The sequence below is a fragment of the Stigmatopora nigra genome, chromosome 18 (assembly GCF_051989575.1).
Source record: "Stigmatopora nigra isolate UIUO_SnigA chromosome 18, RoL_Snig_1.1, whole genome shotgun sequence".
NCBI lineage: Eukaryota > Metazoa > Chordata > Actinopteri > Syngnathiformes > Syngnathidae > Stigmatopora > Stigmatopora nigra.
Window position 1 is genome coordinate 9,268,629 of NC_135525.1, and position 25,853 is coordinate 9,294,481.

Sequence of the window (25,853 nt, forward strand, 5' to 3'; positions counted from 1 at the left end):
GTAAATAGTTTGTTACACTCAGTGACGCTTGGCGTTGAAGTGACTTTTCAACGTGATGCATGCTTTTGTACGGTAATTATTTGTTTTAATCTTAATCTAAGCACGATGATCGGTCTGAAAAGCCGTAAACACGTCGCCGACGTCTCAGTTCAGCTATTCAAACGGGTAATGTATATGCTCGTTTAATATTTTATATGTTGTACGTTAGAAAAGACGTTAATACGAATGCATTGCAGGTGTATAAAATTCCTTGGAAATGCACATCTATGCGAACTCCAGTGGATCTTCAAAAATGACATAGTATGGTAAGGCTTTTTCTCTTCAAAAATGACATAGTATAGTAAGCCTTTTTCTCTTTAAAAAAATGACATGGTATAGTAAGGCTTTTTTTCGTGGAAAAACGACATAGTATAGTAAGGCCTTTTCTCTTCAAAAACGACATAGTATAGTAAGGCTTTTTCTCTTAAAAAATGACATAGTATAGTAAGGCTTTTTCTCTTAAAAAACGACATAGTATAGTAAGCCTTTTCTCTTAAAAAACGACATAGTATAGTAAGGCTTTTTCTCTTAAAAAACGACATAGTATAGTAAGGCTTTTTCTCTTAAAAAACAACATAGTATAGTAAGGCTTTTTCTCTTAAAAAAACGACATAGTATAGTAAGGCTTTTTCTCTTAAAAACGACATGGTATAGTAAGGCTTTTTTTCGTGGAAAAACGACATGGTATAGTAAGGCCTTTTCTCTTCAAAAACGACATAGTATAGTAAGGCTTTTTCTCTTGAAAAATGACATAGTATAGGAAGGCTTTTTCTCTTAAAAAAACGACATAGTATAGTAAGCCTTTTCTCTTAAAAAACGACATAGTATAGTACGGCTTTTTCTCTTAAAAAACGACATAGTATAGTAAGGCTTTTTCTCTTAAAAAAACGACATAGTATAGTAAGGCTTTTTCTCTTAAAAAACGACATAGTATAGTAAGGCTTTTTCTCTTAAAAAAACGACATAGTATAGTAAGGCTTTTTCTCTTAAAAAACGACATGGTATAGTAAGGCTTTTTTTCGTGGAAAAACGACATGGTATAGTAAGGCCTTTTCTCTTCAAAAACAACATAGTATAGTAAGGCTTTTTCTCTTAAAAAATGACATAGTATAGTAAGGCTTTTTCTCTTAAAAAACGACATAGTATAGTAAGCCTTTTTCTCTTAAAAAACGACATAGTATAGTAAGGCTTTTTCTCTTAAAAAACGACATAGTATAGTAAGGCTTTTTCTCTTAAAAAAAACGACATAGTATAGTAAGCCTTTTCTCTTAAAAAACGACATAGTATAGTAAGGCTTTTTCTCTTAAAAAAACGACATAGTATAGTAAGGCTTTTTCTCTTAAAAAAACGACATAGTATAGTAAGGCTTTTTCTCTTAAAAAACGACATGGTATAGTAAGGCCTTTTCTCTTCAAAAACAACATAGTATAGTAAGGCTTTTTCTCTTAAAAAACAACATAGTAAAGTAAGGCTTTTTCTCTTAAAAAAAACGACATAGTATAGTAAGCCTTTTTCTCTTAAAAAACGACATAGTATAGTAAGGTTTTTTCTCTTAAAAAACGACGTAGTATAGTAAGGCTTTTTCTCTTAAAAAACGACATAGTATAGTAAGGCTTTTTCTCTTAAAAAAACCACATAGTATAGTAAGGCTTTTTCTCTTCAAAAACGGCATAGTATAGTAAGGCTTTTTCTCTTAAAAACGACATAGTATAGTAAGGCTTTTAATCGCAAAAAAACTACATAGTATAGTAAGGCTTTTTACTTAAAAAAACAACATAGTATAGTAAGGCTTTTTCTCTTAAAAAATCACATAGTATAGTCAGGCTTTTTGGCTTAAAAAACGACATAGTATAGTAAGGCTTTTTCTCCTCAAAAACGACATAGTATAGTAAGGCTTTTTATCGCAAAAAAACGACATAGTATAGTAAGGCTTTTTACTTCAAAAAACGACATAGTATAGTAAGGCTTTTTACTTCAAAAAACGACATAGTATAGTAAGGCTTTTTTATCGCAAAAAAAACGACATAGTATAGTAAGGCTTTTTACTTCAAAAAATGACATAGTATAGTAAGGCTTTTCTATAGCAAAAAACGACATAGTATAGTAAGGCTTTTTTTCATAAAAAAACGACATAGTATAGTAAGGCTTTTTTTTCGTAAAAAACGACATAGTATAGTAAGGCTTTTTTTCGTAAAAAAACGACATAGTATAGTAAGGCTTTTTATCGCAAAAAAAACGACATAGTATAGTTAGGCTTTTTATCGCAAAAAAACAACAGTATAGTAAGGCTTTTTCTTGCAAAAAAAACGACATAGTATAGTAAGGCTTTTTATCGCAAAAAAACGACATAGTATGGTAAGGCTATTTCTCTTCAAAAACGACAAAGTATAGTAAGGCTTTTTCTCTTCAAAAATGACATAGTATAGTAAGGCTTAAAAAAAACGACACAGTAAAGTAAGACTTTATTTCTTAAAAAAATGACATTTGGGACATATTTTCCTCTTAGTTGTTTCAATGATTACAGAGCAAAGTGTGGATACTTGGTGGCGCAGAGGTTAGATCACTGGACTCCCGTCTGGGAGACCTTGGTTCAATTCCTGGTTGGGACTCTTTTTCACTTAGTTGTTTCTGTATACTTCTTGGAAAAATACTCAAATGATTACAGAGGAAAGTGTAGTCCCTTGGTGGGGCAGAGGTTTGTTCACCGGACTCCCGTCCGGGAGACCTGGGTTCAATTCCTGGTTGGGACACTTTTTCACTTAGTTCTTTCTGTGTACTTCTTGGAAAAATACTCAAATGATTACAGAGGAAAGTGTGGTCCCTTGGTGGCGCAGAGGTTAGATCACTGGACTCCGGTCTGGGAGACCTGGGTTCAATTCCCGGTTGCGACACTTTTTCACTTAGTTGTTTCTGTGTACTTCTTGGAATGACACTCAAATGATTACAGAGGAAAGTGTAGTCACTAGGGTGGCGCAGAGGTTAGATCACTGGACTCCCGTGTGGGAGACCTGGGTTCGCTTCCCGCTGTCGACCTTTGGCTGATCACCGAACCAAGTAGTCTGGAAAATGGAACAAGAAGAAAAAAAAAGAAAAAACTTTTTAATTTATATTAAACACTTAGTCATACTTTTCAGCAAAAGGTTATATTCCGAACTGCCTTCGGCAGTTCGGAAGACACTTGATGGACCTGTATGTGCGAAAGGCGTTCTCGGGTCGGCCTTCGGCCGACCCTCGACCGCTTGCTTGGTCAGTGAACCGCCGACACCGGGAAGCGAACTCACGTTCTCCCGGTGCAAAGGCGAGTGTGCAACCCACAACACCAACTCGTGCCCCACTTATACATAGGTGTTGAAACGTTTTATCCAAGGAAATGGGGTGAAACACTTAGTCATTTTTTTGACTAAATGTTTCATCCACCACTGAATACTTATACTTATACATTAAACACTTAGGCAATTGTACTTATTCTTTTACCTGAACAATTGTGGGAAAATCTTTGCCTGCACTGGGAATTGAACCAGGGACCAAAGAGTTGGCAAACTGATGACTTAGCCACTGGGCCACCACCCTATGAGAGAAAGCAGTAGTACTTGTACTTTTACCTTTTTCATTTAAAAAACGACATAGTATAGTAAGGCTTTTTATCCTAAAAAAACAACATAGTATAGTAAGGCTTTTTACTTAAAAAAACGACACAGTATAGTAAGGCTTTTTACTTCAAAAAACGACATAGTATAGTAAGGCTTTTTTATCGCAAAAAATAACGACATAGTATAGTAAGGCTTTTTACTTCAAAAAACGACACAGTATAGTAAGGCTTTTTTATCGCATAAAAACGACATAGTATAGTAAGGCTTTTTACTTCAAAAAACGACATAGTATAGTAAGGCTTTTTACTTCAAAAAACGACATAGTATAGTAAGGCTTTTTATCGCAAAAAAAACGACATAGTATAGTAAGGCTTTTTATCGCAAAAAAACGACATAGTATAGTAAGGCTTTTTACTTCAAAAAACGACATAGTATAGTAAGGCTTTTTATCGCAAAAAAACGACGTAGTATAGTAAGGCTTTTTATCGCGAAAAAACGACATAGTATAGTAAGGCTTTTTTTCGTAAAAAAACGACATAGTATAGTAAGGCTTTTTATCGCAAAAAAACGACATATTATAGTAAGGCTTTTTACTTCAAAAAACGACATAGTATAGTAAGGCTTTTTATCGCAAAAAAACGACATAGTATAGTAAGGCTTTTTATCGCAAAAAATCGACATAGTATAGTAAGGCTTTTTACTTCAAAAAACGACATAGTATAGTAAGGCTTTTTATCGCAAAAAAACGACATAGTATAGTAAGGCTTTTTTATCGCAAAAAAACGACATAGTATAGTAAGGCTTTTTATCGCGAAAAAACGACATAGTATAGTAAGGCTTTTTTTTTCGTAAAAAAACGACATAGTATAGTAAGGCTTTTTACTTCAAAAAACGACATAGTATAGTAAGGCTTTTTATCGCAAAAAAACGACATAGTATAGTAAGGCTTTTTATCGCGAAAAAACGACATAGTATAGTAAGGCTTTTTTTTTCGTAAAAAAACGACAAAGTATAGTAAGGCTTTTTGTCGCAAAAAAACGACATAGTATAGTAAGGCTTTTTACTTCAAAAAACGACATAGTATAGTAAGGCTTTTTACTTCAAAAAACGACATAGTATAGTAAGGCTTTTTATCGCAAAAAACGACATAGTATAGTAAGGCTTTTTACTTCAAAAAACGACATAGTATAGTAAGGCTTTTTATCGCAAAAAAACGACATAGTATAGTAAGGCTTTTTATCGCAAAAAAACGACATAGTATAGTAAGGCTTTTTACTTCAAAAAACGACATAGTATAGTAAGGCTTTTTACTTCAAAAAACGACATAGTATAGTAAGGCTTTTTATCGCAAAAAAACGACATAGTATAGTAAGGCTTTTTATCGCAAAAAAACGACATACTATAGTAAGGCTTTTTTTCGTAAAAAAACGACATAGTATAGTAAGGCTTTTTATCGCAAAAAAACGACATAGTATAGTAAGGCTTTTTTTTGTAAAAAAACGACACAGTATAGTAAGGCTTTTTACTTCAAAAAAACGACATAGTATAGTAAGGCTTTTTTATCGCAAAAAATAACGACATAGTATAGTAAGGCTTTTTACTTCAAAAAACGACACAGTATAGTAAGGCTTTTTATCGCAAAAAACGACATAGTATAGTAAGGCTTTTTACTTCAAAAAACGACATAGTATAGTAAGGCTTTTTATCGCAAAAAAACGACATAGTATAGTAAGGCTTTTTATCGCGAAAAAACGACATAGTATAGTAAGGCTTTTTTTCGTAAAAAAACGACATAGTATAGTAAGGCTTTTTATCGCAAAAAAACGACATATTATAGTAAGGCTTTTTACTTCAAAAAACGACATAGTATAGTAAGGCTTTTTCTCGTAAAAAAACGACATAGTATAGTAAGGCTTTTTATCGCAAAAAAAACGACATAGTATAGTAAGGCTTTTTATCGCAAAAAAACGACATACTATAGTAAGGCTTTTTTTTCGTAAAAAAACGACACAGTATAGTAAGGCTTTTTACTTCAAAAAAACGACATAGTATAGTAAGGCTTTTTTATCGCAAAAAATAACGACATAGTATAGTAAGGCTTTTTACTTCAAAAAACGACACAGTATAGTAAGGCTTTTTATCGCAAAAAACGACATAGTATAGTAAGGCTTTTTACTTCAAAAAACGACATAGTATAGTAAGGCTTTTTATCGCAAAAAAACGACATAGTATAGTAAGGCTTTTTATCGCAAAAAATCGACATAGTATAGTAAGGCTTTTTACTTCAAAAAACGACATAGTATAGTAAGGCTTTTTATCGCAAAAAAACGACATAGTATAGTAAGGCTTTTTTATCGCAAAAAAACGACATAGTATAGTAAGGCTTTTTATCGCGAAAAAACGACATAGTATAGTAAGGCTTTTTTTTTCGTAAAAAAACGACATAGTATAGTAAGGCTTTTTACTTCAAAAAACGACATAGTATAGTAAGGCTTTTTATCGCAAAAAAACGACATAGTATAGTAAGGCTTTTTATCGCGAAAAAACGACATAGTATAGTAAGGCTTTTTTTTTCGTAAAAAAACGACAAAGTATAGTAAGGCTTTTTGTCGCAAAAAAACGACATAGTATAGTAAGGCTTTTTACTTCAAAAAACGACATAGTATAGTAAGGCTTTTTACTTCAAAAAACGACATAGTATAGTAAGGCTTTTTATCGCAAAAAACGACATAGTATAGTAAGGCTTTTTACTTCAAAAAACGACATAGTATAGTAAGGCTTTTTATCGCAAAAAAACGACATAGTATAGTAAGGCTTTTTATCGCAAAAAAACGACATAGTATAGTAAGGCTTTTTACTTCAAAAAACGACATAGTATAGTAAGGCTTTTTACTTCAAAAAACGACATAGTATAGTAAGGCTTTTTATCGCAAAAAAACGACATAGTATAGTAAGGCTTTTTTTCGTAAAAAAAACGACAGTATAGTAAGGCTTTTTATCGCAAAAAACGACATAGTATAGTAAGGCTTTTTATCGCAAAAAAACGACATAGTATAGTAAGGTTTTTTTTCGTTAAAAAACGACATAGTATAGTAAGGCTTTTTATCGCAAAAAACGACATACTATAGTAAGGCTTTTTTTCGTAAAAAAACGACATCGTATAGTAAGGCTTTTTTTCGTAAAAAAACGACATAGTATAGTAAGGCTTTTTTTCGTAAAAAACGACATAGTATAGTAAGGCTTTTTACTTCAAAAAACGACATAGTATAGTAAGGCTTTTTACTTCAAAAAACGACATAGTATAGTAAGGCTTTTTATCGCAAAAAACGACATAGTATAGTAAGGCTTTTTACTTCAAAAAACGACATAGTATAGTAAGGCTTTTTATCGCAAAAAAACGACATAGTATAGTAAGGCTTTTTATCGCAAAAAAACGACATAGTATAGTAAGGCTTTTTTTTGTAAAAAAACGACATAGTATAGTAAGGCTTTTTTCTTAAAAAACGACATAGTATAGTAAGGCTTTTTACTTCAAAAAAACGACATAGTATAGTAAGGCTTTTTTTTGTAAAAAAACGACATAGTATAGTAAGGCTTTTTTCTTAAAAAACGACATAGTATAGTAAGGCTTTTTTTCGTAAAAAACGACATAGTATAGTAAGGCTTTTTTTCGTAAAAAAAACGACATAGTATAGTAAGGCTTTTTAAAAAAAAAAACGTCATAGTATAGTAAGGCTTTTTACTTCAAAAAAACGACATAGTATAGTAAGGCTTTTTATCGCAAAAAACGACATAGTATAGTAAGGCTTTTTTTATTGAAAAAACGACATAGTATAGTAAGGCTTTTTTTCGTAAAAAAACAACATAGTATAGTAAGGCTTTTTATCGCAACAAAAACGTCATAGTATAGTAAGGCTTTTTACTTAAAAAAAACGACATAGTATAGTAAGGCTTTTTATCGCAAAAAACGACATAGTATAGTAAGGCTTTTTTTCGTAAAAAAACGACATAGTATAGTAAGGCTTTTTATCGCAATAAACGACATAGTATAGTAAGGCTTTTTATCGCAAAAAAACGACATAGTATAGTAAGGCTTTTTATCGCAAAAAAACAACATACTATAGTAAGGCTTTTTATCGCAAAAAAACGACATAGTATAGTAAGGCTTTTTATCGCAAAAAAAACGACATAGTATAGTAAGGCTTTTTATCGCAAAAAAACGACATAGTATAGTAAGGCTTTTTATCGCAAAAAAACGACATAGTATAGTAAGGCTTTTTTTCGTAAAAAAACGACATAGTATAGTAAGGCTTTTTATCGCAATAAACGACATAGTATAGTAAGGCTTTTTATCGCAAAAAAACGACATAGTATAGTAAGGCTTTTTATCGCAAAAAAACGACATACTATAGTAAGGCTTTTTATCGCAAAAAAACGACATAGTATAGTAAGGCTTTTTATCACAAAAAAACGACATAGTATAGTAAGGCTTTTTATCGCAAAAAAACGACATAGTATAGTAAGGCTTTTTTTCGTCAAAAAACGACATAGTATAGTAAGGCTTTTTTTCGTCAAAAAACGACATAGTATAGTAAGGCTTTTTTTCGTCAAAAAACGACATAGTATAGTAAGGCTTTTTTTCGTAAAAAAACGACATAGTATAGTAAGGCTTTTTTTCGTAAAAAAAACGACATAGTATAGTAAGGCTTTTTATCGCAAAAAACGACATAGTATAGTAAGGCTTTTTACTTCAAAAAACGACATAGTATAGTAAGGCTTTTTATCGCAAAAAACGACATAGTATAGTAAGGCTTTTTATCGCGAAAAAACGACATAGTATAGTAAGGCTTTTTTTTCGTAAAAAAACGACATAGTATAGTAAGGCTTTTTATCGCAAAAAAACTACATAGTATAGTAAGGCTTTTTACTTCAAAAAACGACATAGTATAGTAAGGCTTTTTATCGCAAAAAAACGACATAGTATAGTAAGGCTTTTTATCGCAAAAAAACGACATAGTATAGTAAGGCTTTTTATCGCAAAAAAACGACATAGTATAGTAAGGCTTTTTATCGCGAAAAAACGACATAGTATAGTAAGGCTTTTTTTTCGTAAAAAAACGACATAGTATAGTAAGGCTTTTCATCGCAAAAAAATGACATAGTATAGTAAGGCTTTTTACTTCAAAAAAACGACATAGTATAGTAAGGCTTATTTTCGTTAAAAAACGACAGTATAGTAAGGCTTTTTTTCGTAAAAAAACGACATAACGCTTCAAAAAAAACGACATAGTATAGTAAGGCTTTTTTTGTAAAAAACGACATAGTATAGTAAGGCTTTTTTTGTAAAAAAAACGACATAGTATAGTAAGGCTTTTTTATCGCAAGAAAACGACATAGTATAGTAAGGCTTTTTACTTCAAAAAAACGACATAGTATAGTAAGGCTTTTTTTATTGCAAAAAACGACACACTAAAAAAAACCATGTATAGTAAAGCTTTGACCGTCATTCACAATCACTGTGTTGTCATCTTTTTGGCATTTGAACCCTGACCCTATCACAGAGTGCATGCAACCCAGGCTTGTAGGACTATTTGTATTTACACAGGGGTTTGTACATGCAAGTAAATATTTCAATGAATGAAAAGTTTGTTTTTCTTTTTCTTTCTAGGTGCTGCTCAGAATGTCAGATCTCATGTCCTAGTTGGCCTGATGGCATACAACCCTGAAAACTTCCAAAGTTAAGCAGTCTCGTGTCTGGTTAGTACTCAGATGGGAGCCTGTGGGACAAATACTCAAGTGTGACTTCTGTTAACTGAGAGGTATTTAGCATTTTATTTCCCATTTGACTATGCATTCATTAATCCGTGTTTGTTCTCACCCTCCCAAAAATGCCACTTAAGGAAAGTACGGTACAGGTAAGGTTAGGTCTCACAGGTGGCATTTTCAGAGGCCTTTGTTGAAGTAGACGCGCTGCACGCCTTGGCCGTATTTGCACGTGATGGACTGACGGAGTTCTGGCTCCAGCTTGGACACCTCAATGGAGCTGCAATACAGGAAGACCACACAAAGAGGTATTTGAGCAAATTTAACAGGATTGCCCGCTTTTTTTTAATTTAATATTTCTTGGCTTTCGACTTTCGACCCTGCCACTTACCATCTCTGCGGGAAGATGGAGCACGCTGCCGGTACCATGAAGATCAAACTGTTCGGAGACAAAGTTGTGAGCGACGCACTCCAAACGCCATCATCCCACCAGACGTGCTACTTACAACACGCCCACCATCATCACTTGAATGGGCCCGTGGAGGTATGTGATTCTCTACCAAAAAACAAACAAACAAACACCAACAGCGTCAGACTTTCTAACACGGAGGAACAACTTTGAGAAGTACAACACCAACCTGCATGAATTTGTATTTTTCCAGGCGCTGCATGATGATTGGCAGGATGACTGGAGGAGACGGACAGAGAGACAGTCAAGTATTGGGAGAATCAACTTGGATTTGAACCTTTCTTCTAGTCACGTACTCATTCCCGGCGCGGCCATGGTGATCCGAGAGACCACCACCTGCGTGATGCCTTTCACCGCCGCTTTCTGTGCAGACCAATCCAGTCAGTTGGGGCGTCAACATTTACAAAAACAAGCATCTTACCTGCGAGTGGCCCAACTTGTTGCCGTTTTCGTCGGTGACGGCGATGCCGTTCATGATTTCCCTGCAAAGACATGTTTTAGTTGGACTTTGTGTAGTGGGATGGCTGTAAATGAATACAATAAAAAAATGATCTCCACTTACTGTTGCCTCATCATTGGAATGTTGACGCAGTTGGCCGCCGCCACGGCGGCAAAAGGCACCCATCGCGCCACCAGCGGCGGCGCTTTCTACGGGGAGGGGTGTCGGAGCATCACGTGCGGTCGAGGTGCGAGGCCGCACGGGTGGAGAGTACCTTGGTGTAGAGATTGAGTCCCACCGCCGTGGCTAACGCTGCGCTCGTGGCCGTCGCGTAGGCCACGCCGATCTGCCTGAGGAGAAGCACCATGATGATGTCATTCGTACAGTGTCACAAAAGCAGACATTGATTGTTTTTTTTAAAGAAAAAAGCCTTACTATACTATGTCGACATAGTATAGTGAGGCCTACCCCATGTAATGTATTGCCATAATAGTGTGAAAATAATAAAGTGTTGAGCTCTCACTTGGGAGTGATGGGCGAGGCGGCGTTCCGATTGGTGTAGTTGACCAAGGCGTTGAAGGACTGGTTGACCCACTGCCAGAACACCACGGCGGGCACCGTCCTGGAAAGATAACACACCGATAAGACGCTGTAGTTGAGTTGGCGTTGTCGGTCATCTACCTGTAGAATTGAAGCATGCAGCCGGTGATGGCCATGCCGCCGGGGACCTGGAAGGACATGCGACCGATGATGTTCATGCGGTCACCCGTGTCGGGGTGGAAAGCCGAGTCGTAAAGCTTCTTGGCGTAGTGGAGTTGTTCCTCGCTGGTTCCGGGTGGAACGGAACCCGCCCTGGAACAGAAAAAAAACATGCACGACTCCACATTTTAATCTTCTCGTCCACTGGGGAATTCATTTTGCTTTTCTTTTTTTTCCAAGACTGGCAGAAGATGACTAAATAGCCATTTGCAAAATCAACACATTTTCGGCACAGAAAACTTTTGACCCGAGGTGTGTACTTTCAAGCCGCAAATATTTGGACAAGCTAAAAAAAATGTCTATACCTGATTATTTTGTCATATATGACATATTAGCTACACTTATTTTCTCACATTTAGACGATCAAAATTGTCATTCAAAGCGAAATTTGAGTTGAAAATTCCACGTCACCTGCAGCTTTCCACCAAGGCTTTGGCTTCGTCCAAACGGGAGTCCGGCAGCAGCGCCGTCCGCCAGTCGGTGATGTTGAAGAAGTGCTTGAGCCGCCCCGCGAAGGTGGTCTGGTCCCATCGCGGGGCGTCGATGTCGAACGCGGGGTTCAGTGCCATGGCGGAGGTTGTCCAAAGGTTTCGGCTGGAGACCTACCGACAAAAAAAAAAGACTGCCATTACATTCCTGCACACGACTGGCTGACTTATTGAGCTACGAGTGAAGTTCAGTTCTAAACAGTCATTCAAAAAGTCCTAAGGTGGAAATGTGGCCTTTATCACCTCTACCACAAATCACTAACCAAGCCCCAACTAGAAATAATTGACAAGAAGAAGAAAAATAACACCATATCTTAACAATTATTCACATGAGAGCTTACTTATTCAATACTGTGCATAGTGGTCTTTTCTAAAAGATTTTTGGTAAACCTAACCTGGTTCAATCTGGATTGGTTTATTATCAAATGTGTGTCTGAAAGACTCCAAAGTCAATATTGTGCTTAACTTTATTGACTTTTGAAAACAAGTCTGAGAGACCCTTGCAGCATATTGACTTGCACAAAGTAGGTCAAACGTACATTTTGTTTTAGCTTGAAATGTTCAGACTTTCAGGTATGATGTTGTTGTATGCATACCTTAAAAACATTAACAACTGCTAATAAACTCAGAAGAGAAGCGCCCTAGTGTACAACTGAAGCTTGACAAACTGGATCTACAAGCCAGAACTCCCGTGGACGGATCCACGTCGTCCTTAGAAGCTCCACGGGTCGAAAGTGCATTTATTGCATATTAGTAAAATACACGAGCACTATTTAAATCGTGTGTGTTTGTGCGTGGAACAGATTTGGACAGGGATGATGTGTCATATACGAAAGAAAATACGTTCGTGGACTGATATGCAACTCGTGTCGCGTGTTTCTAGCAAATCGATCCGCGCATACCTGTCAACCTCGAACCATTTGTGATCTTACCAAATTTTGTTTTCGCCCTTACATATATGTATAAATACATGGAAAATCTTACCACTTTACTTTTTTGTAAAAAATCACGAACAACAAGTGAAAATGAAAGTAAACATAAACAAGGGAACAGGAAACGGAAATCACATGGTGAAAGTGTTACAAAACGAAATGTTTATCATGATCTTTTTTTTTTAGCCAATCAGAGGCGCCGGTACATATATCACTTGGCAGACATGCGTTTCCGGGAAGAAACAATGGCGGATGGTGAAAAATGGCTAGAAAGTGCCTTAATTTATTTTTTTTTCTCAAAATCACCGTTTAGCGTACCATTTTCATGTGTACAGCGTACCAATATAAAAATGGGCTTTCAGTTGTACCAATTACGGCGAGAACGTACCAGTTGACAGGTATGTCCGCGACAACGAAGTAAAGAAGACATTAATAGCTTTCATGGGCATTATTGTAGAGAAAAAATATAAACTTTACTCACCTCGATGTTCCGCCGGCTTTAAATTAATTGCTACCAAGTGCAAAAGAGGAAAGGCAAGGAATATTGCACGTGGCAAACCCTCCGCCAATGGCGTGTCGGGGCAGCTCCCCATGACGCATTATTGTGTGGGTCCGAACGCCATCGAATTTCTTGCCGTGATTCCACTAGAAAATTCGACACAAAGCATCGTTGTGTTAACATAGAATCAAACAAAGCATCCATGAAGAATTCAAAATCTAACTCAACAAAATTAAATAGGCAACAAATAAGTTTGGACTGAGCCAGCTGGTGGAGAAAATTCATGAAACTTTTGAATTCCGAGTGTCAATAAAGTAACCTTTCGCGAGACTAACTACGAGATCTGGGTGTGATTGATGGAGCCAGGAAGTGGGTCAGTGGAGACATGCACGTCAAAAATATATTAGTACTTGACATCTGATGGGCGGTGCGACGCTATAAGGGTGGCCGATTGTCGGCCATCTTTTGTCGGGGCCGTTGAATTAATACAATAGTAAAGTTACCTAAGTAAGCGTGTTATTTGAAATAGCAAAAAATGGCAATTATTTTTAAAAATGAACGTCAAAGGTGCATTACTTTTCTAAGTTATGAAAATACCTAATACGCATTTACAACATACACAAATAAACATTTCAGCAAAATTGTACGTGCAAAAACAACGAGCCACAAATAGACAGTGAACACAACAGAATAAATTATAATTTTCACTATACCTTTTTTTCTTAATTCACGGATTTCTTGGAACAACAACGTCGTTATAATACTTTTTAAAGTGTCGATTAAGCATTTTAGCGGCTTAAGTAAACCATTCGCGTGCGTGGCTGTGCGGTCGACGTCATCCTCCTTAGTAACCCTCAGCGGCGGCGTCTCCACGACAGAAGACAACAAGATGGTGAGTGGCCCTAAATTTATCGCAATTAGACGATAACGAAGAGAAAATGTTTTCAAATGCGCTCCTACATAGACAACGTTATCAAGTTTATCCTCAGCAGGAAAATCGCATTGTTGCATTACAGTTGGCACGGACGACTCAAATTAGCTTAGCAAATTAGCCGCATTTACCATCTCTCGGGCCCAAATCCAGCTGGAGAAAATAAACAAGCCCACCACGTTAAATCCTCATCAAAATCCTCGCTTCTACTGACCGTTATGCTTGGTAGATGATGGAGTAGCGGTTTGCATGTTTGCCTGAAGATTTCAAGGAGCCGGGGTTCGAATCTTGGCTGCAGCCTTCCTTGCGTGGAGCATAAAAATGAAACAATTGACTAAAATATACATGTCACAATTCAAACAAAAACAAATAGAAATGGCTGTGGGTAATTTTGCACCATTTCACAGTGTTCATTTAAGCTAAAGGATCCACAATGGATGTAAATGAGTGTAAATTAATGATAATTTGTGTTTCCAGGGCTTGCTGTCAATCCTGCGCAAGCTAAAGAGCACCCCTGACCAAGAGGTCAGGATACTGCTGTTGGGATTGGACAACGGCGGAAAAACTACCTTGCTCAAGCAGTTGGCGTCCGAGGACATCAGCCACATCACCCCCACTCAAGTGAGCTCCATTCGTGACCTCTGTGCATAAGACGCGTTCCCCTAAAGGCAATCTCTTCCAGGGCTTCAACATCAAGAGCGTCCAGTCGCAAGGTTTCAAGCTCAACGTTTGGGACATTGGCGGCCAGAGGAAGATCAGGCCTTACTGGAGGAACTACTTTGAAAACACCGACATGCTCGTAAGCTCCACTTGCCGTCAAATCGCATCGCCGTTCGGGTTTTCACTCACCGTGTATTTGCAGATTTATGTCATCGACAGCGCCGACAGGAAGAGATTTGAGGAGACGGGTCAGGTGAGTCGCCATTTTTCAATAGTCATCTGTAGTAAAAGATGACAATTAAGCTTGTTTTGGCTTTTTCAGGAGCTGGCCGAGTTGCTGGACGAAGAGAAGCTGAGCGGCGTCCCCGTGCTGATCTTCGCCAACAAGCAGGACCTGCTGACGGCGGCGCCGGCCTCCGAGATCGCCGAGGGCCTCAACTTGCACACCATCCGCGACCGAGTCTGGCAGATCCAGTCGTGTTCCGCCCTCACTGGCGAAGGAATCCAGGTCAGACCAATGTCTTCACCATCCTCTTGGCTCTTTTCTACTTCTCCTTCTGACTTTACGTCCATTCCTCCTCTCCACCTGCAGGAAGGCATGAACTGGGTGTGTAAGAGCGTCAACTCCAAGAAGAAGTAAGCCCCCCTGAGACCCTAAAAAAAAAAGCATCAACAATTTTGAATGTAAGTGCAGACCACCAATCCAAAATGGAGTTTTTAAGGCAACAATTTTAACAGCAAAACTAAAGGAAAGACAGTGACCACCTTCCAATGCTAAACATTTTTGCAAACTCAATCATTGGACACCGTACGACGTCAACGCCAGCCAATGAGCAAATTTGACATCTGTGCAGTTAAGCTAACCACGTTAGCATTCCTATTGTTGTCATTCCAGTTTAACATGAGTTCTTTGTATTTTTTTTTGTTTTATTTATGCCTAAATGGAGTAGTGTGCTTTGCAAATGACTAAAATCAATACTGTACATGGTATATGTATATATATATACTTAAAAGAAATGTAATGGCATAGAGGTTTGAAAACTACTGTAAATAGCGCCAGAGCTCTGCCGTGTGGCTGTTTTTGTGCGCGTTGCTCGGCTCCATTTTCTAGTCCCCGTTTCCCCAGATTTGTTTTTTTCGGGATCCGGTCCTTTTGATATTCTCCTCTCGAAACACGAGTGGAGTACTGGATGTGAATAAAATGTGGAAAAGTTCAAGTGTGTGTGATTTCTGACCTCGAGTAGTAGAGTTAGCAGGTGTGCTCAGCAGCTGTTGATGATGGCAGCGGGGTGGGCGGCCTGGGGGGGGGGGAAAGTTTTGTTTCCACAGCAACATTAGGATTTGATGACTTAAGGTTTGCAGCTACAGTCCAAAAACGAAGGCTTTTATTCCTGGAATTGAAGGAGTACATTTTAGTTAAAGTCATCAAAACATGCTCAGTTGTAATTAGAGAAGTATCCAAGTAGTATAACTCAGTAAAAAGTCTGGAAAATATTCAACTTACCCAAAGAAAAATTTAAAGTATCCTTACATGTATTCAATTGGAAGGGAATTTTTCTTCAAAATCCAACAAACAACTTTAGTATGGCATCATTTCTCCAACCAAAACAATGTTGTTTTAAATTTCTTTATTTGGAATTTCCCTCCAAATCACGTCATGTCATTTTTCCATTTCGCAAAATATTTACAAAAAGATACTTTTAAACGGTTGGATTTTTTTTCTGTGTCCTTTCTCTTGAAGTCGAGCGTCGTCAAAGGCGTATCTATCTAAAAGAAGGATGACCAGTCCATATTCATTCTTATACAAAACCTGGATGTCAATCATCATACTTTGTTGTTTTTAAACTGCATACGTTGTCTTTTTCTGAGTGCTTTAAAAAAAAAAAACTTCCTTTGCACACTGCAAACAGGAAGCCGAGAGCTAGCGCGCACGCCTGTGTTTATGTATGTGTGTGCTTATTGGGAGGAAGTGACATCATTGCCCTGAAGGAAGTAGTATTTGAAAAAGCGCCATTGGATTCTTTTCCAGACGTTGCCAGATTGGCTCAGCCTGTCCCGCTAGTCTCTCATTCCAAAAAGGAACATTCCTGCAAAATTAGGGCTGGGAGGGGGGAGGGGGGTTATCCAAGTGCATTATGGGTATCCGGTGGAAGAGCCAAGGAAGCAGTAACAAGTGCCAAGCCGCAGTGGGGGGGGGACGGGGGGCAATTCCAAAAAATCTGTGACAACGTAAGGCAACTGACCTCGGTAGACGCCAACAAAGTTCACTTCCATTTTTCGCTCGATAAATTAAAAAAAAACGACATCTTCGTCGACCCTTCTCTGGCCTTCAGAGTCTTTCAAAATGGCCACTCCTTTTCGTCAAAAGGTACATTTTACAAGACTGAAAAGAAAAGTTTAAAGTAAAAGAGATCGACCCTGCCCCCGAATGTGTATACATTGTATTTTGGAGGTGTGGTTTGCAAAGTGTGTGTGTGTGTGTGTGTGTGTAGGCCATAACGGCTTTAAAGCAGTCTCAAGTCATCCCCTGCATATTCGGCGTTTGGATTTGGCCATTTTTTTGTGTTTTTTTTTTGGGACAGCGGAGCCAATTTCAATGGGAAAGCAATACACTACAGTCAAGAAATAGCGACTACAAGTCACACTTTTTTTCAGTTTTGCTAGGCCATGTCAAGTATTTTTCCCTAAAGGGACAGACAACAGCTTGTTGATCATTTAAAAAACGGTGGTGGAAAAAAATGAATAAATAACAGTCGGCATTTCTAAAAGTGGCTGGCCGCGGAGTTAAAACATGAATTTAGGGTCAAGGGAGTCCCTCCCATTTGTATACATAATATCAATATTACCACCTACATGATCCAAAACGTGCTCTACTAATACTGCACTTGGGCAAGGGTACTTAAAAAAAGGGAATTGGACACACGACCTCTGTGTTGGGGAACCATTACAGTCATACACTTATCCCTTTGAATGAAGTTTTTTTTTTTTAATGGCCAAAAATAGTCCAAAATTGTCCTATAGGGGGAAACACTCAGCATGGTCATTTAGGAAAGGGGGTGCTGTGGTCTGTCCCTTTAACAGAAAAGCCTACTTAGATTTGGATTTCAATTGCCACTTTTCTCCTGGAAAACGTTTTCTTAATCCATTTTTTTTTTAGGCGTGGAGATCCAAGTTCCAAACAAACCCTTTTTTGTATTTTCCCATCCGTTTGGACGCCCGTCGCCGTTGTGGGGGGGCATTTTGGCGAGTGGCGGTGGGCGGGGCGTTAACTAGTGACATAGTGCTTGGCGGAGGGCTGCCCGTACAGCCCGTAGAAGTCGGCGTGTCTGTGCGACTGCGAGGCGTCGATCCAGTCGCGCACGCTCAAGCCCTGCATGGACGGCCCCCCGGAGGCCAGGCCGGGAGGCGGGGGGTAGTCCTGCGCGCTCACCCAGGGGAAGGAGCCCGAGCGCGGGTAGGGCGGGTGGCCGCGGTGGCCCGACACGGAGGGCACGCCCGAGCAGTAGCAGTTATCCATGGTGCACACCAGGATCTTGCGCCCGCCGTACGGTGGCAGCACCGCCTGCTGCTGGGAGGAGTGGGACGAGTGGGAGGAGTGCGAGGAGGAGGAGGAGCCGCCCGTGGGGCCGGCGCCGCCCCCGCCTCCGCCGCTAGGGAAGTGCGAGGAGCCAAAGTGGCGGTTGTCGGCCGTGGCGGCGGCGGCCACGTGAGGTGGCCCGCAGGGTTGGTTGCCCGACTGACCCTCCCCGGAGGAGGAACCCAGGTAGGGCTGCTTGCCGGAGGAGGAGGAAGAGGAGGAAGAAGACGAAGAGGAGGCAACGGCGGGGGCGTCTTTGAACGCCGCTGCGCCGCTCTTTCCCGAGTTTCCTTCCGGGAAGGCGGCCGAGTGTTTGCGCTTTTCCGCTCCCGAACTCTGGCCGCACGGGAAGGCCGCCACTGACTGGAGGAAGATGGCGGGCGGCGTGAGGGGCGCTGAGGAGGACAAGCAATTTTAGTCAGGGAGGAGCAGAATGTTCTTTTTGTAATATATAAATAACATATTACTAAAAGGATTGTTGGATTTCTTATTGAAGAATATCCCAAAAGACGTTTGAATATTCAGTGTTTTGGGACCAAGGGCTAATTTTCATTAGCATGTCAATGGATTCTCCCTTTGTATATTAGCATTAGGCTAACAAACAAGCAGTATATGTATTTTAGTGCAAGTACATCTATTTTTATATATTAACACATTTCATAAGGTTGAAAAATGATTTTTTTTTAGATTTTTCTAAATGATTTTTAAACTAAAAACAAAAAATGATTAAAAAATTACAATTCTGGATTTAAAAAGGGGGGAAAAAAATCAGGAAATGTAATATACTTTTAATCTACTACCACTTTGACACGTGCTCTTGACTAACAAATTATGTTAGTAATTACTTTAAAATAGAACTACAAATTTTGGCTGCATGTGTGTTTGTACCTTCCAGCATTCTCTTCAAACTCTTTTCCCGCTTGGAAATCTCCGAGAGCAGCTTGGAGTTTAGATTGCCCACCTTGTAGGGGGGTAGAGCGTTGCCCACGCAAGCCTGAGACCTAAAACAAAGTCCAGGATGAGACCCTAAAGGATCACTCGGGTGTGGGGGATAGCACCAACCTGTCTATGAGGATCTTGACGTGCTTGGTATTCTTCATGAAGCCCAGCTCCTCGGCCTTGCCGAAGGCCCTGTTGATGGAACTGAGCAGCTTGCGCGCCTCGTGCCGGTGCTCGCCCAGCGCCAGGACTTGGGCGGCGTTCTCCTGGCAGAAACGTGCCTGAGCCCGCTCCAGTGCCTCCAAGGTGCGGCCCAGGTCCTCCTCCAGGAGTTGGTGCATGCGTTGGTACTGCAGGCGTACGTCCTCCTTCAGCTCCAGCACGCGGTCCTAGCGGGGGGTGAAAAGACAACAGATTCAGTGTGGCAAAAAATTGAGGATTTGCTAAAGTTCAGTCACTCGCCATTTTTTCCAACCCTTTTTAAAAAAAAACTTTACATGTGTCAAAGTGGCGGCTCGGGGGCCAAATCTGGCCCGCCACATCATTTTGTGCGGTCCGGGAAAGTCAATCATGAGTGCCAAATTTCTGTTTTAGGATCAAATTAAAATGAAGAGTATAGATGTATATTAAATTTCCCGATTTTCCCCCTTTTAAATCAATAATTGTAATTTTTTAATCCATTTTTTCAGTGTTTTTAGTTCAAAAAATCACTGTGAAAAAGCTCAAATAAACATTGTTTTGGACCTATAAAAAATGAGTATTCGGGGATTTTAATCCAGTATTTTTAATCCATTTATAAAAAATACAAAAATCTAAATATTATATCTAAATTGTTCTAGCCCATGTGAAATCACAACATGACTTATATAAACAAAACAGCGCCCACAAATGGAATGACAGGGAAAAATTCCAACATGACTTTTTAAATATGCAGACTTAAAAAGGGAGTCCATTTTGGCTCCAAGAAAAGCAGTGAATAGCCCTGCAGCATTACGTACCTCCACCATGCACTTATCGGAATCCAGCTTGCACAGCTGCTCCTCGATTTCCTGCACGCGCTCCTCCACGCGTTCCTCCTGCCTCAGTAGGCTTTGCTGGCAGATGACATGAGAAGACAGAAGAAAGGAGGTCTTTAAGCACCGCAACGTCAAAAAAAAAAAAAAACTCACATCCCAAACGCCATCCCCCCGCGGGCGGGGAGGCGGGGCCCAGCCGTCATGGCAACCGGCGGCTATTTCGTGTTTGCGTAAGGCGTGAGTGCGCGTTGGGGGTTTGAGTTGATAAATGAAGCGACCAACATAAGCAGGCAGGAAAAGAAATAGAAAAATCTGAATTTAAGCAGATTGGAGTTTTTGTGCAATTTTGGGTACGAGAGCTCACTATATTTTATAGAAGTTTATAAGTACCAAATATGAGAACATTTGTTCACAATATTATTTTGTGCTGCACAACATATGGCCAAAAAGATAAATCATAATTCCATAATAACTCAAAATTGGGGATAAAAGACCTTTCCAAGGTTAAAGGATTGGGACATATAGACAGGTGGACACAAAAAAAATCAACTTGAAGGTCAAAAAAAAATATTCCTAGTAACAAATCTCTGGCCAACAGCTGATATTATCATGGAAACCGCTGGCCTAGATTTAGCTCACACACACAAAAATGGTTGCCATGTTACACGCGGTGGGGGGGACCGTGACCCGGTTGTGCTGATTGATCGAAAGGAGGAGGAGGAGGAGGAAGAGGAGGAGGAGGAAGAAGAAAAAAAAACAGTAGGGTCGAAGGAGAAGAAGCTTAGCTGAGGGAGGTTGCGGCTATGGATACGCAGGGGCAGGGGAAGGGTGAGGGTGAGCGCTGGGGGTCAAAGGGGGGTTGGGCTTGCTTTGGGAGGGGCCCTCTTTAGCTGTCATTTCGCTGTAGTGTCTTTTCCATCACGGCCAGGAGGCCATGGGGAAGGTCTCGCCACGCCTGGAGATGTGGGGAGCTTGTGTGGGCTAATGGAATTGCAGGGGGGGGGGGAGACTGCATTTCATATTCAAAAGAAAGTCCATTTGCATCTGGGTGGAAAAAAATAAGTCATTTCATGAATTAGGAGAGGAGGGGAATTTTATTTACAACTTAATCTAAGGCGGGGCTATTTTTTGCCATAATCCCATTCCTATATTTAAATAGTTTGAGCCATATAAAGCTATAACTCCCAGTAATGCCAATACGGACAACATTTCCCAGTTCAAATGGATTAGACATCTCTCGCCATGGACAGCTCTGAAAACACCAGCCCTCCCTACTTCAAATAAATTGCCCCCCTGAATATGTAAATATATGTTAAGCAGCCTCCCGTTAGCGCGCCACTGAATGCAGTGTAAATATTCCGTTTTAAATAATTCAGCAGATTCTAATTAGCGAGGATCCAGACCATTAATAATGTAGGCAAAAGATAGCAATGGATTTTTCAAATGAGTTCAAATGGGCAAGCGCACAAGTCTGACCGTGCCCCCCCCAACCCCCTCCTCCGGCACCCCCACACCTTCAAACACCTCTCGCTGAGTCACAGCGACAGGAAACGTGAGACGTCACGCCGGCCGGTATGGACACCTATCATGAGTCACGTCTCCGCGCCCTGACTAAGCACCCCCCCATCTGCTACTAACACAAGCCTTTGAAAAAAATGCGCCCTCAAAACGGCAGGAAATCATTTCCATTTTTTTTTCTTTTAAATAATTCCTTACAATTGAATGACGAATCGGCGTAATCCCCGGGCGAGGACGCACCTGTGCCGGGAAGATAAGAGCGCCCCTCCTCCATGGCGAGGGACCCCCATTGTCCCCTCTCCCGCCGCATTGTTGGGCATTCCGACAGACGAGAAAGACGGACGAGCGCAGCGGCGTGCGGGAAAGCGTGACAAAAAAAACAGCCTTTCGAGGAGGCGCCAGTTGAAAAGTCTTTGGAATGGTCGATGGATTGATTGGGCGAGCAAACGTGGACGGATGGTGTATCTTTAGTTAAGAATGTTTTGATCTATATTTATATTATGGTAAATAAATGAACAAAGAGCTCTATTTATGGTATTGAAATTGCCTAAATATTTAATTTGCTTGAAACCATATGTTATGCTACACAACGGGTTAGCATGCAATTCAATGCTAATAAGCACAGCATTTGTGTTGGCTAACTTTATCCAAATTGTGTAAAATATGTTTGTGCTATTTTTCTAAGGTATTGGCAGAAGCACAAAAATCAAGTGACTTGGATTTGACTCGGATGTAAAAATAGGATTAGTTTCAACAGAAAAAAAACATAAAAATGATAGCGCCGCCTGATTTAAATTATTTAATGTAACTGATTCCCCCAAAGTCTTGTGACTCAAATCCAATTGGGACACTTTTTTCAAACTAAAAAATTGAACAAGAACAGTAAAAATATCGCCATCCACCCCATCTTAGTCCAAAGAATCTATATCCAATTACACCGTCATTGATCGTCATCTTACCCGAATGTCGTTGCGCCTCAGCTCCACGTCGGCGACGGCGTGCCCGTGGCTGGGATGGCATCGGGCGAAGCAGCAGTACTGGCACACGGCGGTCTGCTCGGCGTCGCAGTGGTACAGTCGATACTCGTCGTGTTGCGGGCATGTCCAGGCCTTGACCGCCTCGGCCTCCACCAGCAGGTGCCCGAGCGCCGAGCACGGCTGCTGCAGGTGCGTCTGCACGTGCGACTGGCAGCAGGGGGCGTTGCAGCGCAGGCACACCTTGACGGCGGGCAGCGGGGGCCCACGGCGGCACAGGATGCACTGGGGTGGCGGCGCCGGGGTCTTCTCCACACTCAAGGCGTTGTACTTCTCCACGATGTTGGACAGCTTATGGTTCTTCTCCAGGCTGGGTTTGGGGCTGTAGGCGTGGTTGCATTCGGGGCAGCGGGCCAACGCCGAGTCCTTGGCCCAGGCCTCGCCGATGCACACCCGGCAGAAGTTGTGCTTGCAGGGCAGCTGAATGGGCTCGGAGAAGACGTGAAGGCAGATGGGGCAGATCAGCTCCTCCTCGAAGCAATTCTTCCACGTCTCGGCCATGTCGGACGTCATGGCGGGGGCACGGGCGGGCATGCAACGGCGGCTCACTTAAGTCTCAAACTTAACCCTCCCTACTTGGGGGAAAGAGGGAGGAAAAAAGAAAAAAGACGACACCCTGACTGGAAAAGTTATTGCTACTTCCGGACAAGTGACCAGAGAACAAACACGTGACGCGACTGTAAACGGTGAAACGCGCTGGCGTGCGGCCTACGGGAAGTAAGGAGCCTGCAGGTGAAACCTCAGAATCCAAACAAGGCACAGATAAACCAGCCGGGGGGCAGCCGGCACGTGCACCGTCGGCCGCCTGGGGCTCGATTGGTGAACCTGCTCCCAAACCCTGATTAACGACGCTTCTTTTGCTGATTAAAAAAAACGACTCCTAGTCACTACCCAGTCCACTTGGGGTCTCCAAAACAAAGCCCAAACGCAGAAAAAAAAACGATGGCTCGGACTGTGTTGAGTTAAACGCACACGGTCCGTGAACGCACCACGGATCCACAACAGGCTCGGATTAACGTTGCCTCTGTTCGGTTTGGACGCCAAAACGCCATTTCCATGAGATAATAATAATCCAAACACTCGCACACATACAAGGCCGCGGCTCTCTAGCACTTTCCACTCGAAAACAAAAGGGCCTGCTAATCGTATTAGATGGAGGGGGAAGAAAATCATAAAATCATAGCCGGGCCGTCGCTTTGGATGCGGTTTTACTGCATAGTTATCGCTTTTGTGAGGCTCCGATCGAAGCTGGTGAACAAAAGAGCTTTTATTTAGCTTAAGGATCCGCAGGAATGTTACTCACTTCGACACCCATCGATCGAATAAACCCCCCGCCCCGAAGAAAATGACAATTAGGATTCTATTTCAATCTCGCTTATTCGCCTGCTCTCGCCCCCGTCGTCGACCAACAACATATTTCATCGACTTATCTCGACAAAAATCGTGGGGGAGAGAAAAAAAGGCGAAGGAAGAGCCTCACCTCACCATTTTGTAGCACAGGTACACATTACAAAGCGCACTTTCGTCACAAACGCGGCCCTTAATGGCGTACGACAAAGACATTATTTTCTTCAGCATATATTATTCACTATTCCACGCTTCTAATATACAAAAATAGGAGGGTATTAAAGGGGGATGTCTCTTCCCTGTCCTTGTTAGACGTGTTAGCTGCTGTCATCAGCCATCTTGTTATTAAAAAAACACGCACACAGGATATCCACGATGGAAAAGGTTGGAGGTTGTTTCGCCGACGTTTCCCGTCTTTTATCTCGACATTAAAGGCGAAAGGGAACTTGAAAAAAGAGCATTTTCACCGTGATTCAACCTCAGTCTTCTCTTTGAGTACAAAAGTCCACAGTCCTGACGTGCTTGTTATTTATTCACGGCCCATATTAGGTAACCCGGTCCAGTGGAAAAGTCAACTATATTCCTGATTTATAAAAATCCGTCTCGCTCTAGCGGCTTTTAGGAAGGGGTAAAATAGAATTTGAGGTCTTCTCCTACTTGTTTAATGGCCTCCTTTTCTTCCTATGCCTCACTCCGCTTCAGCCAGGCTGTCGACAGAGGAGGAATGCGGGCGAGCTGGACGCTTCCTCTGGTTAGAGTCAACGTAGGCGAACGGCGGCGGAACTACACTTCCGACTTTTCAAAATAAACCCCAAACTATGAACCTTTTAGAAAATAAAGGAAATGCAAATTTTCTCTACTGCGATTGACCTTCACGCGAAAGATGTGTTTAAGTATGATCAAATATTTGTATATGTTGAGCAAGGGCGGGGCATTCGCATCTTTATTTCCCCAAAAAAGTGCATTTATGAACAAAATGGCTACCTGCACTTAATATGGCCGAGTGTGTTTTAGTGGTATGTACTTAGCCTTTTACCTTGGATACTTAGTAGTTTCCCACATTTCGAAGAACAGATGAGAAGACCATCAACGCCAGCAAAATTGCGTCGCTCCTTCCGCCCCCATCCTTCATCCGGATGAACATAGACAATAAAAACAGAATGCAATAAGTAACTTAATTCGACTGTGATAGAGCGTAGATATGACACTTATGCAGTTAATTCTGTACTTTTGACAATCGTACCGACCGGTACAGAGTCGAGGAATAAGTAATATCTTTTTATTGACATGAGGGGAAGCCTCGCTTTCGCAAGGCATCAAAAAATTGGTAAAAACTCTTGTTGTTCCTCCCCACGGAAATCTTTAGTAAAAGGCGAAAGATTTATGCGATCTGAAGAGAAACAAGAGTGTACTGACGATACAACCAGTGAAGTACCAATATAAATGTAGCAACAACGTCTTTAACACATGGTGTCAGTGAGTCGCGATTTCATTCTGCAGAAATGCATTCCGTAAATTCATTTATTTATTCAAATAAACGTGATAATCTTAGTATAAACACAATTACACTGCATTTTTGTCCATTTAGCGAGCGTCAAAGTTTATAGTCAATTTCGCAAAGCATTCTGGGAGACAAACGAAGCTCGCTTCACTTGTGGTGTATGATCCTAGGGAGTTTAACATTATTAATTATTTTGAAATAGTAAATTCTTCTTAAGAATGGTTTAACAGTGTGTGCACAAAAATATATTAATTTTAGAAGGAATGGGGACCGATTTAAATATATATATTTAAAAAACGCAGGGCACCCTGGGAGGAGGGACATTTGTGGGTTATTCCATTTCATCTTGACG

General features: G+C 40.5%; 3 protein-coding genes, 1 long non-coding RNA gene and 1 other non-coding gene across 10 annotated transcripts; 2 read left to right on the forward strand and 3 right to left on the reverse strand.

The window, feature by feature from the left end:
- Window positions 1–21: 21 nt before the first annotated feature.
- Window positions 22–10,422, forward strand: LOC144211192 (uncharacterized). Its single transcript, XR_013329540.1, has 6 exons — window positions 22–165; window positions 237–305; window positions 9,298–9,448; window positions 9,530–9,700; window positions 9,799–9,936; window positions 10,055–10,422. It is a non-coding gene; the product is annotated as an uncharacterized LOC144211192 (long non-coding RNA).
- Window positions 2,485–13,127, reverse strand: sfxn2 (sideroflexin 2). 2 transcript variants are annotated; one of them, XR_013329539.1, is made up of 14 exons: window positions 12,961–13,124; window positions 11,471–11,661; window positions 10,982–11,152; window positions 10,824–10,922; window positions 10,575–10,650; window positions 10,424–10,509; window positions 10,283–10,343; window positions 10,158–10,224; window positions 10,031–10,080; window positions 9,899–9,948; window positions 9,784–9,831; window positions 9,562–9,672; window positions 3,514–3,607; window positions 2,485–3,098 (listed from the first exon to the last, which is right to left on the reverse strand). XR_013329539.1 is itself a non-coding variant. In XM_077738200.1 (12 exons), the coding sequence occupies exons 2-12, from the start codon at window positions 11,626–11,628 to the stop codon at window positions 9,573–9,575; spliced, it is 966 nt and encodes a 321-aa protein (XP_077594326.1). In that variant the 5' UTR covers window positions 11,629–11,661; window positions 12,961–13,127; the 3' UTR covers window positions 9,063–9,572. The 2 variants fall into 2 exon arrangements, 1 of the variants encoding a protein (XP_077594326.1); XM_077738200.1 differs by lacking the exons at window positions 2,485–3,098; window positions 3,514–3,607 and having other exon boundaries at window positions 9,063–9,672; window positions 12,961–13,127.
- Window positions 13,128–13,722: 595 nt separating this feature from the next.
- On the forward strand, window positions 13,723–15,786 carry arl3b (ADP ribosylation factor like GTPase 3b). The gene is made up of 6 exons (XM_077738201.1): window positions 13,723–13,870; window positions 14,387–14,530; window positions 14,592–14,708; window positions 14,772–14,822; window positions 14,892–15,077; window positions 15,162–15,786. The coding sequence occupies exons 1-6, from the start codon at window positions 13,868–13,870 to the stop codon at window positions 15,207–15,209; spliced, it is 549 nt and encodes a 182-aa protein (XP_077594327.1). The 5' UTR covers window positions 13,723–13,867; the 3' UTR covers window positions 15,210–15,786.
- A 396-nt stretch (window positions 15,787–16,182) lies between these two features.
- On the reverse strand, window positions 16,183–25,396 carry trim8b (tripartite motif containing 8b). 5 transcript variants are annotated; one of them, XM_077738196.1, is made up of 7 exons: window positions 25,209–25,396; window positions 25,037–25,126; window positions 22,579–23,225; window positions 20,084–20,179; window positions 19,209–19,474; window positions 19,035–19,147; window positions 16,183–18,541 (listed from the first exon to the last, which is right to left on the reverse strand). In XM_077738196.1, the coding sequence occupies exons 3-7, from the start codon at window positions 23,185–23,187 to the stop codon at window positions 17,835–17,837; spliced, it is 1,791 nt and encodes a 596-aa protein (XP_077594322.1). In that variant the 5' UTR covers window positions 23,188–23,225; window positions 25,037–25,126; window positions 25,209–25,396; the 3' UTR covers window positions 16,183–17,834. The 5 variants fall into 5 exon arrangements, with proteins under 5 accessions (XP_077594322.1, XP_077594324.1, XP_077594325.1 ...); XM_077738198.1 differs by having other exon boundaries at window positions 22,579–23,228; XM_077738199.1 differs by lacking the exons at window positions 25,037–25,126; window positions 25,209–25,396 and adding an exon at window positions 24,658–24,800.
- On the reverse strand, window positions 25,297–25,410 carry LOC144212129 (U5 spliceosomal RNA). The gene has a single exon (XR_013329722.1). It is a non-coding gene; the product is annotated as a U5 spliceosomal RNA (small nuclear RNA).
- Between the last annotated feature and the right edge of the window lie 443 nt (window positions 25,411–25,853).